General features: G+C 38.5%; 1 protein-coding gene across 2 annotated transcripts in view; it reads left to right on the top strand.

Annotated features, from left to right (window-relative positions):
- pdzrn3b (PDZ domain containing RING finger 3b) overlaps positions 1 to 16,543 on the top strand; it is a 90,713-nt gene extending 74,170 nt beyond the window's left edge. For both annotated transcript variants that reach the window (XM_060868375.1, XM_060868376.1), the window contains 7 exons: positions 7,108 to 7,355; positions 9,234 to 9,321; positions 11,330 to 11,428; positions 12,209 to 12,271; positions 12,363 to 12,464; positions 13,252 to 13,368; positions 13,946 to 16,543. In XM_060868375.1, coding sequence (XP_060724358.1) covers positions 7,108 to 7,355; positions 9,234 to 9,321; positions 11,330 to 11,428; positions 12,209 to 12,271; positions 12,363 to 12,464; positions 13,252 to 13,368; positions 13,946 to 15,469 — 2,241 coding nt within the window. In that variant the 3' untranslated portion in view covers positions 15,470 to 16,543. The remainder of the gene's footprint in view (positions 1 to 7,107; positions 7,356 to 9,233; positions 9,322 to 11,329; positions 11,429 to 12,208; positions 12,272 to 12,362; positions 12,465 to 13,251; positions 13,369 to 13,945) is intronic.
- Positions 16,544 to 16,939: the final 396 nt, after the last annotated feature.

Raw genomic sequence — 16,939 nt, 5'->3', positions numbered from 1 at the left:
CTGACAGTTGAGAACATCCTCACTCCAGAGTCTCTGTGTTAATGCGAAGCAGTGGTTGTGCGAGTTAAAGGAGGTCGGGAGAGCGAGAGGACACTAAGTTTAATCAGAGACAGATTGAGGCCGCATCGCCTCCACAGCTGTTTCACACTGGAGCAGGTGGCCAGCACTCACTGGGGACAGATCAGTACACTCTGAACCAGTGGAGACATAACAATCTCGCTCACATGACAAGATACACAAGTGACACAGACAAGGAACAGATATAATGTGATGGCTAGAGACATGACATGTAGACAAAACAAGAGTACAAGCATAAGAAAAAGGCAAAGCAAACACTTTGTACTTAAATAACAGGATTAATCAAGACATAACAAGACATTATCCAAGCAAGTCACAGACATAATGAGACAGCAACTGATATGAGGATAATGTAACAAATTAAAAATTAAAATTATGACCAGAACAGTGCATACAGGCTCAACATGTGTAAAAGAACGTAAAGAGCAGACTTTTTGCAGTGTTTTTTTGCAATGTACTGCATATTACAATCTGTGAATCTAGAATAATTAGATTTAGTATGTGGGTGATATGAATGTAGAATACAATTTAAAAATGTGCACAACATGAACACTAGCATACACTCTGAGAGGTATAAAATTCCAAAAGTATAATACTAGATGCAGTTCTATTTTTAACTGAATTGGTTTGTAAAGTACAGATGTGGTGTTGAGCAGGTGTGATTGGGTTTTTTTCTTTTTTTATGGTTGATGCATTTGAACAGATGTTCACAAGTGCGTTCTGTTGATCTTTGAAAATAACAGACATCAGGCTGGACTGAAACTGCTGTCTGCTTTTCCTGGTGTATGTTAAGATTTTTGTTGGCATGTCTTTGTTCTTTCAGATTGTGATGTGTATCGTGATTTAGTTGGTGGTATTTTTTTTTATTTATTTATTTATTTTTTAAATCAACAGATAACACCAGTATGCTGACGACAGTCTATGAATAGATGAGTTTATTTGTAGACTCTTTTGTGTTAACACCTCTATTTCTTTGCTCCAGAGGCTTGTTACTCACTAGTAAATGATGGGATATGATTAATGATATAAATTGCTCATGTGAACACATGTTTCGGAGGTGAAAAGCAGAACGTATTCTCACTGTCCATGCCGAGTGATGAATAAAACATGCTGACAGAGGTCTAATCTCTTGTTAGAGCTATGGGCCCCCTTTTAAATGCAGATGATGGAGAGCCATTACTTCTCATTATTCCTTGTCAGCCTGACTACTCCCTCAGTGCCTAATCATCGCTATCCCTCTGCGCCGGACAGCTGATATTTAGGACACACGGCAGAGGCAGTGAAAAGCCTGCTCTCTACTTCATGTATATGATATTTTGTTTAAAAGGTTGTTTAGAATTGAATTGAATCTGTGAGCTGAGAATTGGGGAGGCAGCAGACAACCTGCACAATATTACTGGTTCTCAGAAATTAGTCTGAACAGTCATCTGGATTTGTCACTTTATAATCACTCACTCCACAGTGGTGTTGAATTCTCATTGCCCTTTAGTAAGAAGACATTCATTTAACATTTATGGAAAGAATCTTTGGTATGAGTTCTTTGTAATGATCAGTAAGTTGGCATTAGTTTTGCATTGAGCTCTGCTACACCACCACCATTGTGGATTACAGCAACTTGTTTTACCAAATTGTGTTTTATTCTCAATACACTATATGGCCAACATTCTGTGGGCTGTTAAACATCCAGTTGTTCATGCAATCCTCTCTTTACTGTCATTGCCTCCATTTGTATGGAAAGGCTTACCGATAGGTTTTAGGCTGTGGGTGGGGCTGGCGTGCGATCTGCAGTCCAGTTCATCCCAAACTAAACTGTTCAGTAAGATATGGTCAAGGCTCTGTGCACTCAAGGTCTTTTGTTCCGAACTTGGCAAGCCATGTCTTCAAGGAGCTGGCTTGTGCACAGGAGCATTGTCATGCTGGAACATGTTTGGGCCTCTTAGTTCTAGTGAAGAGAAATTGTAATGCATACAAATACATCCAATATAATCAAATTGGTCAACTTTGTGGCTATACAGTGTATAACAACTTTGCAATTGTAATTCCTTTACAGATATGTATTGCACATGAATGCTTGCTGGTTCATTGGTTGCTAATGTGAATGCAGATTTATGTAACAGCATGTCCTCCTTTCTGCTGTTCTGAGATCTAGTCTACCTTTCTATGGTTGAGGCGTTTCTTCAAGCTTTCTTCAGCCTTTTCTTATCATTACTGGCAAAATGAATCATCCCTTTCCGCTGAACTACAATCCCACTGATGTTTCTTTCAACACCGTATGTCTGACAAACCTGGCTTTTCTCTTCACATTAGACTGCATTGAGATTCCTGAATTGCTGCTGTTTAACTAAACATAATACATATCATTCAGTTTATTTCTCACTAATTTCTAGCAGCTTTAAAAAAAAAACTCTAATCACACAAATCCTGGTCTCTGTGACACCTCAGACTGTGAATGGGAGACAAAACAAAAGATGTTAAACCACTTTCAGCCAGTCAGGACAAGGTGTCATCTTTAGTTCTGAATCCAAGTTCACTGACCATTTTCAATGCTTCTTGTTCAGTTCACAGTTCAATGTGACCACCTTGATGTAGCAATTTACCTCTGAATTTTAACTAATTTTTTCCTAGCATGGGAAAGTTTGTTCTCCCCAAACACCTGAAGCAGTGCTTATTAAGCTATGCAGAAATTCCAGTGAGAGCTTAGAGGAAGTGACCGTTTTTCTTTTATCGTTCGCTTCTGGAAAATACTCAAAAAAAAAGTCTCATGCTTAAATGGGATTAAGTGGAAATAAATAATGCAGTATTTTTCTATGCTGCTTATGCCTATCACAAGCAGTCTGTCTTGCTGCCTAATCCACATCAAGAATGCATGTCAGGGAAGGAGAAAAGTTGCTTGGTCTTATGGCATCTAAAGAAGCTGCTCTTGCCACCATTAGGCATCCCCTGACAACTCTACTGGCTTTACTTATGTGACCAAACTGCTAATCATGTAAGAAAAGGAGGATTAAACACAACTGTAGACAGACCTCCTTTGTAATGAGAAACTTTGCCGATCTTTTTTTTTTTTTTTCTTCCCCCAGGCTCTTCCCTGGAGTCTTCCAGCTCCGACCTATGTCCATACCTCAAATTTCTGTTCTCCTCTTATGGATCAAGAGTCTTTAAGAAATTGAGAAGGAAGTATAGCAGATTAGAACCCATAAAACTTCAGTTTAAAAGACATACTGCCACATTTTCCCAAGGTCTAGCTTAAATCACAGAATGTGCAGAATGAATCAGTGCACTGATCAATAATTAAAGCCTATTACTCAGACTAGTTACTTAAAACGCATCACTGCATGAAGAATCACACAGCTGATTCACTTTGACTGTTCATCCACAGCCAGCTAACTACAGCACTGAAAATGCAAAGCAGTGTTTTATTGCTCATTATTATTGCTCATCATTATTGCTCATTATTATTCCAGTCGACGAGTGTGTGCTGTGGCCTTCTGCCATTACCAAGGACTCTGCTGAATATTAACATTTACCCAGCTGCCAGATTTAACATAAAAAATCCTCGGAGGCATTAATAGCCTAAGACTTATAAGATTGAGCAGAACGTCAAGACACTGAAAAAGGTCATTCTATAAGCAATTTTGAACAGTTTGTCAGTGTAAAATTCCTGTTCAATGGCTTTGAGTTAATGAAAGGCTGTTTGAGCAGAGATGTCATTACTTGTGTCGTCTAGCGGTGACCATCTCCGTAGTTCAGCAGGGCGAGGAGTGTTGGTTCACAGAGTCTCTAGTGACTAGAGGCTACAGCTCCCAGCTATTGTAGGCTGTGTCAAAGGTGAGATTGTTGAATGGGGGATCTGGTAGAGTGTATTCCCTGGTGAGGAGCTGCATAAGGAAAGGATCCTGGGTGTAGAGCTAAGCCTGCATGGCCACTGCTTTGTCTCAGGGGTTATGGGTTCTAGAGGAAAGGGATTCCTCAGGAGGTTTTGCAGCTAGCTGAGCACAGCAAAAGGAACGATTGTTTTGTTTTGTTTTGGTTTTTCTTTTTTAACTCAGTAAAAAAGGGAGAGTATAGCCTGGTAATGAAAGCACAAGGGAAGACACTGAGAAGTGGATAGAAGGAGAAAGAGATAAGGGATGTACAGAGCGTGAACAAGAGAGTCTTTCCTGAATTCTTAGAGTGAACAAGAGAGGCTTCACTATGACAGTATGCTGTCGAATTTAGCCAAGAGGTGAATCACATAACGCCTGTAGCTTATTGTTTTATCCTAACATTACCACAGCCTTAACTTTTTTCAAATGGTGTAAATAATTAGGTCAGCAAATTGCTCTGATAGCTTAATTTTAAAGTAGATAGTGGAAGTCACTCTTTTCTGACTTCTGATTTCCTAATTTGAATTTGAGCTCATTTTAGATGATCCAGCTTGCCTTCAAGATTGCCTTCAAGCTCACTTCAGGATTAGAGTTGAGCATTTCTGGTTAGAAGTGATCACATAAGTGCTTCAAAGTTAAGAGCACATGACTTGTCAGTGAGCTTCCTCATCACTGGAATAATGTCTTTGGACAACTCCTTACTGCAAGATTTTAGTAGGCAAAAAGAGGGATCATTCTTTAAGGATTTTGTTCTTAATGATTGCAGTGGATTTGTATGTTTATATGGCTTCCATGCAGAAATCTTTGTTGTGACAGGTATCAGATGATATCTGCCTTTATGCTCATCAGAATACTAAAACTGTGAGCTCACAAAACACAGAATACCTCCATATTATATTAATGTCAAAGTAAATCACAGAAATGGAATGTTGCATGTCAGTTTCATATGAATTCACTTCAGTTTCATCATCCCTGAAATGTGCGTTTCTCAGCTGTAATTTTGAGTTGTGTGCGCGGACGTATAAATTCCCCAGGCGCAGATCCTATCAAAGCTGTCTCTCATCCAGGAATCACAAATGAACACATTGGGATTTGCTGTGGACGCTGAAGCGCCATGGGAGAAGCTCTGTTAGCGCTGTGATAAGAGAGGCAGCAGACCCTGAGTTTAATATCCAGCTAGCTGTAGTGTTAAACTAGCCTCGGGCGTCTTAGTACCTTAATTAACCTAGCCAAGGTAGTCTTTCAGTCTACAAGTCAGCTTGTAGAAATCCACAACCCAAAAATGTGGATTTTTCTTGGACCTGAACATACACATAGCCTGAAATACTTATTATTATATCAGTGTATATTTCTGTTATCAAATATTGGGAACTAAATTCAATAAATTTAGTCTTGTACTTGATATTGCTTTTCCAAAATACCAGTTTTACTTGGTGCTACTTTCTATACAAAACACTGTACTATACTTTCTATTCAAATTCAAAAACTTAAAATATGCCAATCCCATACCTAAAAAAACATATTTTACAGCTACTGTTATGCACTACACACTATATTAGGTTAAAAGCTGTGTAGTAAGTGCATAGTATTAATCACAAAGAAAGTTTTCCCATAAATCAATTATCATAACCTTTAGATTGACAACTGGTGAAGAAAATTTATGGAGCTGGAGATGTTTTAATATCTTGTTCTTGTGTTGTTCTCATCGTATCATTTAACACAGGTTTAAACACTAGTAGAATATAAATTGAGTCATATATTTTGGTACAAACATTTCAGTCAAATATACAATTTTATGCAGTTAGGTAAAACCTTTAACCATTTAACTATAGAAACAGTTTAAATTAGCCTGTGAGAAAACCACAGATTTGGCAACCCTACATAAACGCCCCTAATAGCACTTAGATCATCATTCTGTGTAAAGATAGGCTATATATGATATGCTGTGAATCAATATAATGTTAATTACATCCACAGCCTTATAAGCATTGCCCTTGAAGGAATTATTTTAAACACGTCAGTTTATTTATTTCTTTATTTATTTATTCTGACAATGATTTTGTTTCTGATCCAACTTAGTAGTTTTTTAGGCATTTAGTTTTTTAATTAACTGACCAAAATGCCTACGTGTGTATTCAGATATCCCTAAGAAATGCATCAGACCCTGAAGGTTTCCGATTCATTAATTAGTCATTTAGCAAGCCCACTGACAAGGAGACAATTTTAAAAATATGTCTCTTTGCTCATCCTACTTTTTGTAATTAACACTCTCTGCCCCGCTATCAGCGTGCTGCGCATATTAATCTCAGCCGGTTAACATTCTGCGCCCACTTAATCTCTCAGGGTGGCTCCATATTTCACTGGCCCTAAAATTGTTCAGCTAAAGAAGTCTCCACACACACGTACACACACACACACACACACACCACTCTGTTCCCCACAATCTGGTTTCCCTAAGAGCCTTGGTTAATTAAGAAGGGGCTCATTCTAATTAACTTTTCCCATTTTGCAGCATTTACCTCTGACCCTGAAAAGAAGCAACATGAACATATTCCTTACAATTTATCTTCGGCTTGTGAGAAACTAATAAAATCAGTCAGTCTGTGCAGACATGTTATATTCAAATACTCCTACTACACAATTCGCGTTTTTGTGTCTCTGTGCCATTCTATGGTTTATCCTTTTTTGTTTTGTTTGTTTTGGGGCACATCCCTGCTCTTGCACTTCATTTGAAGAATAGCTGATGGAGGAAAAGCCTGCTGAGGTAGACAGAAGGCTCCTGAGAGCTCAGGGATGGGTGACTGCACCAGCTGTATTTCAGAAGAAATGCTAGAGGAGGGATTGATCGTGTTGAGTGAGTGGGCTCTGTTACGGCCACCAAGTGTGCTCTCCTTGTGTTAAGATTTTCAGCCTAATATATAATACCGTGATCATGGTCATGGATTGAGGCAGCATTTCAGTGTTTTTTGTTTTTTTTATTTTATTTTATTTTATTATTATTTATTATGTATGTGTCTGTAATGCATCTATATCCCTTGCTCTCCATCCCTCAATACTCATCAAAGTTTCCTCATGCAAATCTTTAGCTCTAACAGACAACATTAACATAATTTTCCCTTCTTTTCTACTCTTTTCTCTCTCTCTCTCTCTCTCTCTCTTTGTCCAGGTAAATGGCAAAGACCTGTCCAACGCTACTCATGAGCAGGCAGTAGAGGCCTTCCGTGCAGCCAAAGAGCCTATCATGGTGCAGGTGTTGCGCAAGACCCCGAGGCCCAAACTGCCCGGACCTGAAGGGGATGCACAGCTGATGGACATCAGTACACAGACAGACATCACCTTCCAGCACATTATGGCTCTCAGCAAGCTGCCTGCCTCAACACCTCCTGTACTTGATCAGTACATCTTGCCTGAAGGGTGAGTGGCTCCTCGTCTGGCCTATCTGAATACGGAAAGTGAAAGTGAAGGAAATATATATTTTTAAGTACTGCTTACATAGAGTAGGCTTGATTACACATACTGCACATACGAGTAAGTAAATAACATTTAGTTTAAAAAAAAAAATCATTCATCCGTTGTGGATTTTGATGCTCTGTTGCAGTGGTATACAACTAAAATTTATAACAGATGAGTTATATTAAACTGTTAGCTAAGAAAGGACTGGATAAGAAAGTAACATGACTGAATGGTGATAAGAGTTAACTTTTAATTCATTCATATGAACAACAAAATGAAGATTTGTTCATCTTTAAACAAAATCTTTAAATTCTTGGCAAATCAAAGCAGAGGGTGGAAATAAAATGTGTGGAAATTGTCCCTTTTCTGACATTACTAGGGTCCAGTCCAATGAGCTGCATTACAATAACTAATTTACATAAATCACACGATAAAATGATTAGAAAACTAGACATCGAACTACAGTCTCTTACATATATTGCCTCTACCATAGTATTTTCTCGAGTACCTGGTCTGATACACTGAAATCGTTTGCTGGATTCCATGCCTTACAGGATACATTTCTATTTAAAAGTAATTAAAGCTAAAAACAATCTAGACTGCCCCCATTCTAGTAAAGCATTTTATCTAATCTATTTAAAAGTTATTTTTTAATGGAATAAATTGGGAAGGTGTACAGTTTACTTTATTCAATCCCGCAGAGAAACGATGACACAATGACTTTCAGAGAGTTATTTGTGTAGCCATAGCAATGAGTGATAGAATAACCTGAAAAATCAAGCAAAAGAAGCATTCGGGTTCCAGTGTGTTCATTAGCACTAGAAGTCTTGCAGAACATCTTAATGTAGGAACTGAGGAGTTTGGGTTTTCTCTTTCTCTAGTCTCTCTAGATGACCCAATGCTTCATCTCTCTCTCTCTCTCTCTCTCTCCCTCTCCCTCTCCCTCTCTCTCTCACACACACTCACTCACTCACTCACACACATACACACACTCACACACCACACACACACTCACTCACACACTCACTCTCACACACAAACACACACACACACTCACTGACACACTCACTCACACACACACACACATACACACACTCACACACACTCTCACACACACACACACACACACTGGCTCTTGCTCTCTAATAAACAGCACTCACATTTCCAGTGCATACAGTAACTAAAGCTGATTTCACTGACGGTTTCACTTAATTAACCACTCTTCTTTCTTTCACCTCGGAACATTAACCTATCAGTTCATGTGCGATTCTGGAGGTTAATTACGAGAGCTTTCACTGAAGCATATGTCAGTTGGTAATGCATAGTTTTCCAAATGATGAATACATCATGGACTGGAAAGTAATTTTAGGGCCTGCATTAAAATTATACCCTGATTATATCAAAAGCATTCATTAAGTTCTATTTTATTCGTATAACGCTTTTAACAATGGACATTGTCTCAAAGCAGCTTTACAGAAATATGATTACAAAGACGATATGAGGAAGAAACCATGAGAGGAAGCCGTTTCAAAAGGGTACACATTCACATCTGAGCATCATCAGAGAGTGTGATTTGGAATAATTTCCACTCTTTTAACGCTTATATAAGCAAGTGTAACCATGAGCCTTTGAGCAACAAGTAAGAGCATCAGTGTAATTTCTGAATTCATTATAGATACATCAATTTTCCTTCCTTGCCGAAGCTATCAAATAATCAATGATGGAGACCCGAGTGCAGAACCGTCCTTCATGTCATAGAGGAAAAATGTTTAGAACCTGTAAAAGTTTGTATACGTATATTTTATAAGCTGCTTTATGGTGGTGATGTTCTTTTTACAGACACTCTTCTGGGCATGATTATTTCGACCCGAATGATTACCTAGAGACCATGCAACAAGATATGGAGAGAGAGGAACTTGAGTATGAGGTAACACGCACACAAATTCTTATCCTTTTAATTTTATAATTGTAATATATTTGTTCTTATCAAAGGGCTCTCCACTCCCACACACTCTCTTTTGCCCTCTCGGCCTCATTTGTCCACTCCAGCTCTTCCCCTAAGCATAAATAAAGATATATTTCTATTGCTCTGTCCCTGTAGCCTTCTTAACAGCACAGCTTAAAGCCTGTCTGTCTCCAGCGCAGTAGCATTAAGACGGTTTACTCGGTACGCACTCCTGCACTAGATCCATTCTATTGACAAGCCAGTCCATTAGAACTCACTCCAGGCCAGTCCTATTGAACACATCAGTGAGATTGTTCTTTTACAAATGTCACCGATTTCCAGGTCTCCGATCTCCAAGCGAATCACGACACGAACTGCGAAGAAATTGCACTCACAGTGCAGAGGCAGTAGAAAAATGAGATGTCCGTAGGGTCTTCAGTGTATTAATAATGAGGTGAAGTTCAGTTTTTTTTTTTTTTTTTTAGACAGATGCTCAGCACATAGCACTAGGCTTTGACATTTCATTGGCCCTGAAGAGCATTCATAAGTCACCATGGGGCCACAGAAACACAGGAATGATTAATAAAAAAGCCAAAGTCTTTTCCCTAATGACCATTGAACTTGTCCTGCCTTCAGGTGCAATGTCAGGATAAAAGGGGAAGCATGATGGGGCGGGCTTTAGTGGAGAAAACCATATTCCTCCATGTTCTAGTTTTGAAATTTGCATTTTCACAAATCGGGCCTTAATTATCAAGCATTATACTAATGAATATTTGTATTTAGCAGGGACATTTAAATGTAGTATGTATGAAAAGTAGTACTAAGTCAACTCACCAATGTGACCCGAATTTCATAGGTTTCAAATCATATAATTGCTGATCAGTTACAGTATTTCAAATTGTGTTTTAGTTTCAATTGCACAAACTGAATGATCATTTGTACAAAACTCTTTTGCTATATATTTATAACAATATTTATTTAAATAAAATAGAAACACTAGCATATGTACATACACCCAGATCTTTCACTGTATCTGTTATTTTAATAATTTCACATCTCGTATCTCTCTCTCATCATGTCTCAACAGCTTGAAAAGCAAAAACATTCAGCAAATCCACAAATTAAGACAATTTAAATAGAATAAAAGAAATGCCACTATATAAAGAACAGTGTGTGTCCATTGTAGTCGGTGCACTGCAATGACTGAGCTGCATTGCACTAGTTTGTCATTTAGTTGTCACTTTCAGCTCTCTCAAAGCTTTATTTTTAGTTGGCATCATTAAATGCAAATCTACTGTGCACTTGGGAGTTTATGGATGATTGGTTGTATCAAGATAGACACTCGAGGATGGAGAAAGTCAATTCAGGTCAGTTTTAAAATCAAACTTTAGTCAATCTGTTATGAATTTTTGGTCCAGTTTGGACTATAAAAATGACTTCACTCAAAGACTGAAAAATGATTCCTGTTGCCGGCAGGTTTCACATACATTCAGGCTGCTGTGATAGATCATGCTAAAAAAAATTATAGAACAATGGCAGTGTAAAATATGGACCAGAAAGATTTATTAAAGAATAAGACATTCTATTAGCACAAGTGTTCTTGGTAGAAATTGAATCTGAGCCGGTTGCACTGAAGTGCAGTCGGAGGAGATTGAAGGAGATTTGGGTAGTCAGCCGTTCGATCCGCCTCCTCTCCTGGAAATAGCAATCTGTATTTTACAGATTACAGGTGTTGACAAGTGATAAATGAGGCTCGACTCTAGTGTTGTACTGAGCTCTTCATTCATCCTGTCAGCCCTGACTCTGAAAAATAAAAGACTCCAATCCAGTTAAAAGCCTGTGAGACTGATAAGAGGGGCAGTGCCTGTGTTGTTCTGCTGATGTCTATATGTCAGTTAATGCTGGTAATGTACTATATATGCTAATGTATTCTATATGTATAATGATATATGCATGATTAAGAAGAACAAGTTGTTTTGTTTCTCTTCAGGAAGTGGATTTGTACAGGACAAATATCCAGGACAAGCTGGGCTTGACTGTATGCTATAGGACTGATGATGAGGATGAAACTGGGATATATGTCAGTGAGGTGGGCTCTTTTGTGGTTGTGTTGATTTGTTATTCATAAAAACATTCTAAAACATTCTATATATATATATATATATATATATATATATATATATATATATATATATATATATATATATATACACACATGAAATTCACTAGTTCAGGTAGTTTTCTAAAAAAAAAAATATATATATATATATATATATATATATATACATACATACATACAGTATTTATTTAATCATTTATTTAATCATTATTTATATATATATATATATATATATATATATATATATATATATATATATATATATATATATATATATATATATATAAAATTTTATTTTTATTTCTTTATTTTGAAAACTACCTGAACTAGCGAATTTCCAAGCACAGAATTCTTCTTTTAAACTTCTTTTAAATCCGTGAAGACGTATATGTAATTACTTTCTATGAAAGCTGTATTAATGCTTGACGTATGAAAGAGGGCTTTGGCTGAATGTATTTTTGTAATGTCACACAACACATCTTGGTTCAAACCTGCAGGAAATCTGCGTTAATTCTGAAAACTTGCAAGCTGCTACACCGATTATGACAGATGCTTGATATTGTGTTCATTTCTGTGATCGCAAAATCACTAAAGGGACTGTCAAAGTTATTAGATTGTGTCATTTAGATGGATTGATCCATCTGATTAAATGATTAAATGAACCTGAATTTTAATAGCGCATATTAGAACTTTTTTATAAAGTTTGTTTTTGCTGAATAATGGTGTATTGTTTCTTTCTTTCTTTGACAGATTGATCCAAACAGCATTGCTGCAAGAGATGGTCGAATCAGAGAAGGGGACCGAATCATCCAGGTTTGTACTGGCTTGGATACACACAAGACTCCTATGTTTTACACACCATTGCCTTGACATTCAGTTTACATCGCATGTGACTGTGATTCAGATCAATGGCATAGAGGTGCAGAATCGGGAGGAGGCAGTGGCTCTGCTGACGAGCGAAGAGAACCAGAACGTGTGCCTGCTGGTGGCTCGGCCAGAGATACCGGTATATAAACAATTTCAAGCATGATTACACCATCACCAAAAATGAATTGCCGTCTGTACATTTTAGGGCATCGTTAGAAGTCACCGTATTTTTAGAACAGTCATTTTAATTAACATTTTTTAAGTAATTTAAAAAAAAAAACTTTATGAAACATCTGTACTGAGTTACAACTTATGTTAATTAGTTCACTTCCCAGTAGGACAGTACGACGTACATTTTTTTAAATACCAAAGCTGCCCACGGAGATGGCTGAGGGTATACAATACACAATACAATGGTGAAACCATTTTAGTTACTCAGCAGCATGTTTCAGAGGTCTCAAGGGAGAATCCCTAGGATTTAAACAGTCTGCTTAACAAATAAAGTAAGATACATGGATAAGGTAAGATACCTTTGGGTATACAATACAACATAATTTAGGGATTTAAGGACATTTAAAACAGTATACTGTAAAATATTTACAAGATTTCACATATATACATCTCAATATACATTTCAATAATCAAGGCAATATACATATCACACATTGACGTGAAATCCATTAGAGGCATTTTGCAGATTGTCTACAATGAAGTTCAGTCTGTCACTTTATATAAAGTGTACTGTATTTCATATTACATTACAAATATTACAGTCCATTAACACTGTGACTGTTTTGCTCTAAATGCACTGAAAGCTCTAATCCATGCAAAAAAAATCCTAAATAAAGAAACCTTTGTCTAGGACAAATGTAACCGCTCATAGTAGGCTGAGATTGATGGCTGTTATCATTTGTCTTCTGGTACAGCTCGATGACGGATGGATGGAAGATGACAGAAACGATTTCTTAGATGATCTGCACATGGACATGCTCGAGCAGCAGCATCATCAGGCCATGCAGTTCACTGCCAGCATGCTTCACCAGGTAAGCAGTCAATCAGACACATTCTTCACGTGTCAAAAGTCTTGTGTAGTCTCCAGCTCTGTCAGTCATCAGTCAGTCATTCAATTAACCCCATCACAGCAGATAAATGACCCGAAGTGAGTTGTTTTTGTATGAATTTTGTCTGGCTTTGAGAATTAATTGCCAATACGTCCCTTGTCTTTTGATTTTTAATGAATTCCTGCAATTTAAAATATATTAAAGAAAGAGGATTCTTGACTGGCACAGTTCTGTAAAGAGTAGGAGAGAAAGACTACACCTCCTTCCTGTTAACTTCATGTTCTTTCCCTCTTCAAACATAGTTTCTGAAGCCAAGGAGATTCTCATCCACTATTCACCAACTTTGTCCCCAGAGTCTTTAGTGTAGAACATGTCTATGTAGTGTCTATGAAGCAGAAGCTACTCAGAACTATTGAGCCACCTTTTTAGTCTGCTCATCAGTATCTTGGTGAAAGCTCAAAACAAATATTAAAGTGGTCTGTAAAATAATTTATGCAACATACATCATTTTCCAAGATCAATTCCGGTGTCTTATTTTTTGCTCTTTTCTCTCTACCAGAATAAACCTGTGGAGGGTGGAGGCATGACGGACACAGGAACACTGCTCTCACAGCAGCACGAGAAGGACAGTGGTGTGGGCCGCACAGATGAAAGCACCCGCAACGACGAGAGCTCAGAGCAGGAGAACCTCTGTGATGACCAGACCAGTGCCTCTACCACACTGGGTAGTCGCAGGCGTCTGGCCTACAGTCAGGACACACTGGGAAGCATTGACCTTCCCTTCAGCAATGAGTCCTTCATCTCAGCCGACTACACTGATGCAGATTTCCTGGGTGAATTCCCAGCTGATGAGTGTGAGCGCTTCAGGGAGCTGTTGGAGCTTAAATGCCAGGTGAGGAGTGGGGGTGGCTTGGCCATAAGCTGGCCCAGCTTTGGCGTAGATGGCAGGCAAGGATTCTGCGGTGCAGGGGATGATGACGTGGACAAGGAGCTAGAGCTTCTTAATGCAGAGCTGCGTAACATTGAACTAGAATGCCTCAGCATTGTGCGCGCACACCGTACACAGCAGTTACGTGAGCAGCCATGGATGTTGCACAACAGTGGCTTTCGCAATTACAACACAAGCGTGGATGCACGGCGCCACGAACTGGCTGACATCAGCGAGCTCCCCGAGAAGTCCGACAAGGATAGTTCTAGTGCCTATAATACAGGAGAGAGCTGCCGAAGCACACCACTTACCCTAGAGCTCTCACCGGACAACTCTTTACGCCGGGCCAGTGAAGGGCTTGCAGAAACGAGTGCAGGAGGTACTGTAACAGGTACTGTAACTAATGTCAGAGCCTCGAGGTCCATGCTGTCACCTGTCCAAGAGTCTTCTGGATCAAGCAGGAGTCACACTGCTCCTCTGAAAGAGCCTGATGCTGGCCACCATTCTGAGACCAAAGAACGCAAGCAGAGTCGCCTCAGCCAGCCACATTCCCCCTACAAGCATGCCCACATCCCAGCACATGCTCAGCATTATCAAAGCTACATGCACTTGATTCAGCAAAAGTCAGCTGTAGAGTACGCACAGAGCCAGTTGAGTCTCGCCAGCATGTGCCGTGATCCTGTGTCTGCCGAGCCCAAGGCAGAGTGGAAGGTGAAGATCCGCAGCGATGGTACCCGGTACATCACCAAAAGGCCAGCACGTGACCGCCTGTTAAAGGAGCGTGCCCTGCGCATACGAGAGGAACGCAGCGGAGGAATGACCACAGACGACGACGCAGCCAGCGAGCTGAAGATGGGCCGCTATTGGAGCAAGGAGGAGCGTAAGCAACATGCTGTCCGTGCTAAGGAACAGCGCCAACGCAGAGAGTTCATGAAGCAGAGTCGTACAGACTGGCTGAAGGAGCAGAGTGGGAGTGGCCCCGACGACAAAAAGGAAGTCAACATTATTGAACTAAGTCACAAAAAAATGATGAAGAAGCGCAACAAGAAGATCTTCGATAACTGGATGACCATCCAGGAACTGCTCACACATGGTGCGAGGTCTCCAGATGGGACACGAGTGTACAACTCGCTGCTGTCAGTAACTACAGTGTGAGCTGGTGGCTCTGGCTGGTGTACATAAGACACTACCGATTGGGGTAGAGAATCCTGCCTCGTTCAATGTGGCAATGTTTGTAAATAAGGAAGTAGTATCTTTGTTTGAAGGGTTTTGTGATCAGCAGGTGAGGTACGATGAGAGTTCCAGAGAACGGACTTGGAGGAGAGAAAATGACAAATGGTTTTGCATAATACTTTCTATGTCGTGCTTGCTTTTTGAGGATTTTTGCTTTATAAAGGAACTTTCTTAATATTTGGGCCTTTCTGAAAGATTTCTAAAAACAGTTTAAAGACCACTTGTTATAAAACAATTAACAGCAACATTTTTATTACAAGTTTTTATCAGTATTTTACTTCTCATGCATTCATTTGCTTATTTAAAGTAATACAGTGTATTTAGCTTCATGGCCAATACAGTATCTTGGGCGAGAACATTGTTACATTTTTTTTTTTTCCAACAACACTACAAACACAACTGTATTCTAATTATTTTAAAGGTGCTGTTTCAAACAGTTGCATGATTTGTGTTACAGCTGTTAAATAGGTCAAGACAACTTAAAGGTGCATATCTCTGAGAGCAAGTTCTCCTTTTGTTAATACGGTAAACTGTCCATCAGTCTGCATTGTAAAGAAACATTGTGTTTTTATTTTCTTGAACAAAATGAAGACATAGTCACTAATCTGCTGATTTAAGTACAGTTCTCAAAATCATAGAGAAGTCTTGAGACACAGGAAGCAGTATTGCAAAAACACTTTTCAAAGTTTTAATCGCTTTGTGTGCATTATCATTTTGCAAAAGACATTTAATAAGATTTCTATTTATGTATATAGCATACAATAATGGAGGTAAACAAATTGGTCTTTAAACAAACTTAGTGTCAGGCTTGGCCCTTTACAAAATGCTATATAGTTAAAAAGAAAAAAAACGAGTAACTAAATAAATAAATGAATAAAAGTCTTTTGTATTGGACTCCATGTATCACATCAAAATAACACAACAAATCTTTAGTTACCAACACAATTTGAAGTCTTGTAAAATGGGAGAAATAATAAATTATTGTTTTATATTTGATCAGCTTTGTTGCATTATTTGTGGCAGAAATGTTTTTGGATGAATCTGGCTTAAACCTGAAAATGAATGCAGAACATTTTTTTTTTTTTTAAGAATTTTAGACCTAGAGATTAATATAGTTTTATAATACCACAAAACCACAAACCATATCAGACATCACTTCACCCACAGGCAACCAATTTTTTTAAAAAGCTTTGTGAATGTATATTTAGTCCAATTTTATTTGCATAGTGGGTTTGTCTATAGGGTATTGTTGCAAAGTAGCTTTACAGAAATCTATAAACTCAATATAAATTCTACATTTTTTAATTCCTCCCTTATGAGCAAGCCAGCGGTGACGAGGGAAACAAGGGGAAAACTTCATGGGATGACATAAGGAAGAAAACTTTAGAGGAA

This window comes from Tachysurus vachellii, chromosome 4, assembly GCF_030014155.1.
Source record: "Tachysurus vachellii isolate PV-2020 chromosome 4, HZAU_Pvac_v1, whole genome shotgun sequence".
NCBI classification, from domain to species: domain Eukaryota; kingdom Metazoa; phylum Chordata; class Actinopteri; order Siluriformes; family Bagridae; genus Tachysurus; species Tachysurus vachellii.
Note: the sequence above shows the minus strand (reverse complement) of the source record. Positions and strands in the feature narration are given on the sequence as shown.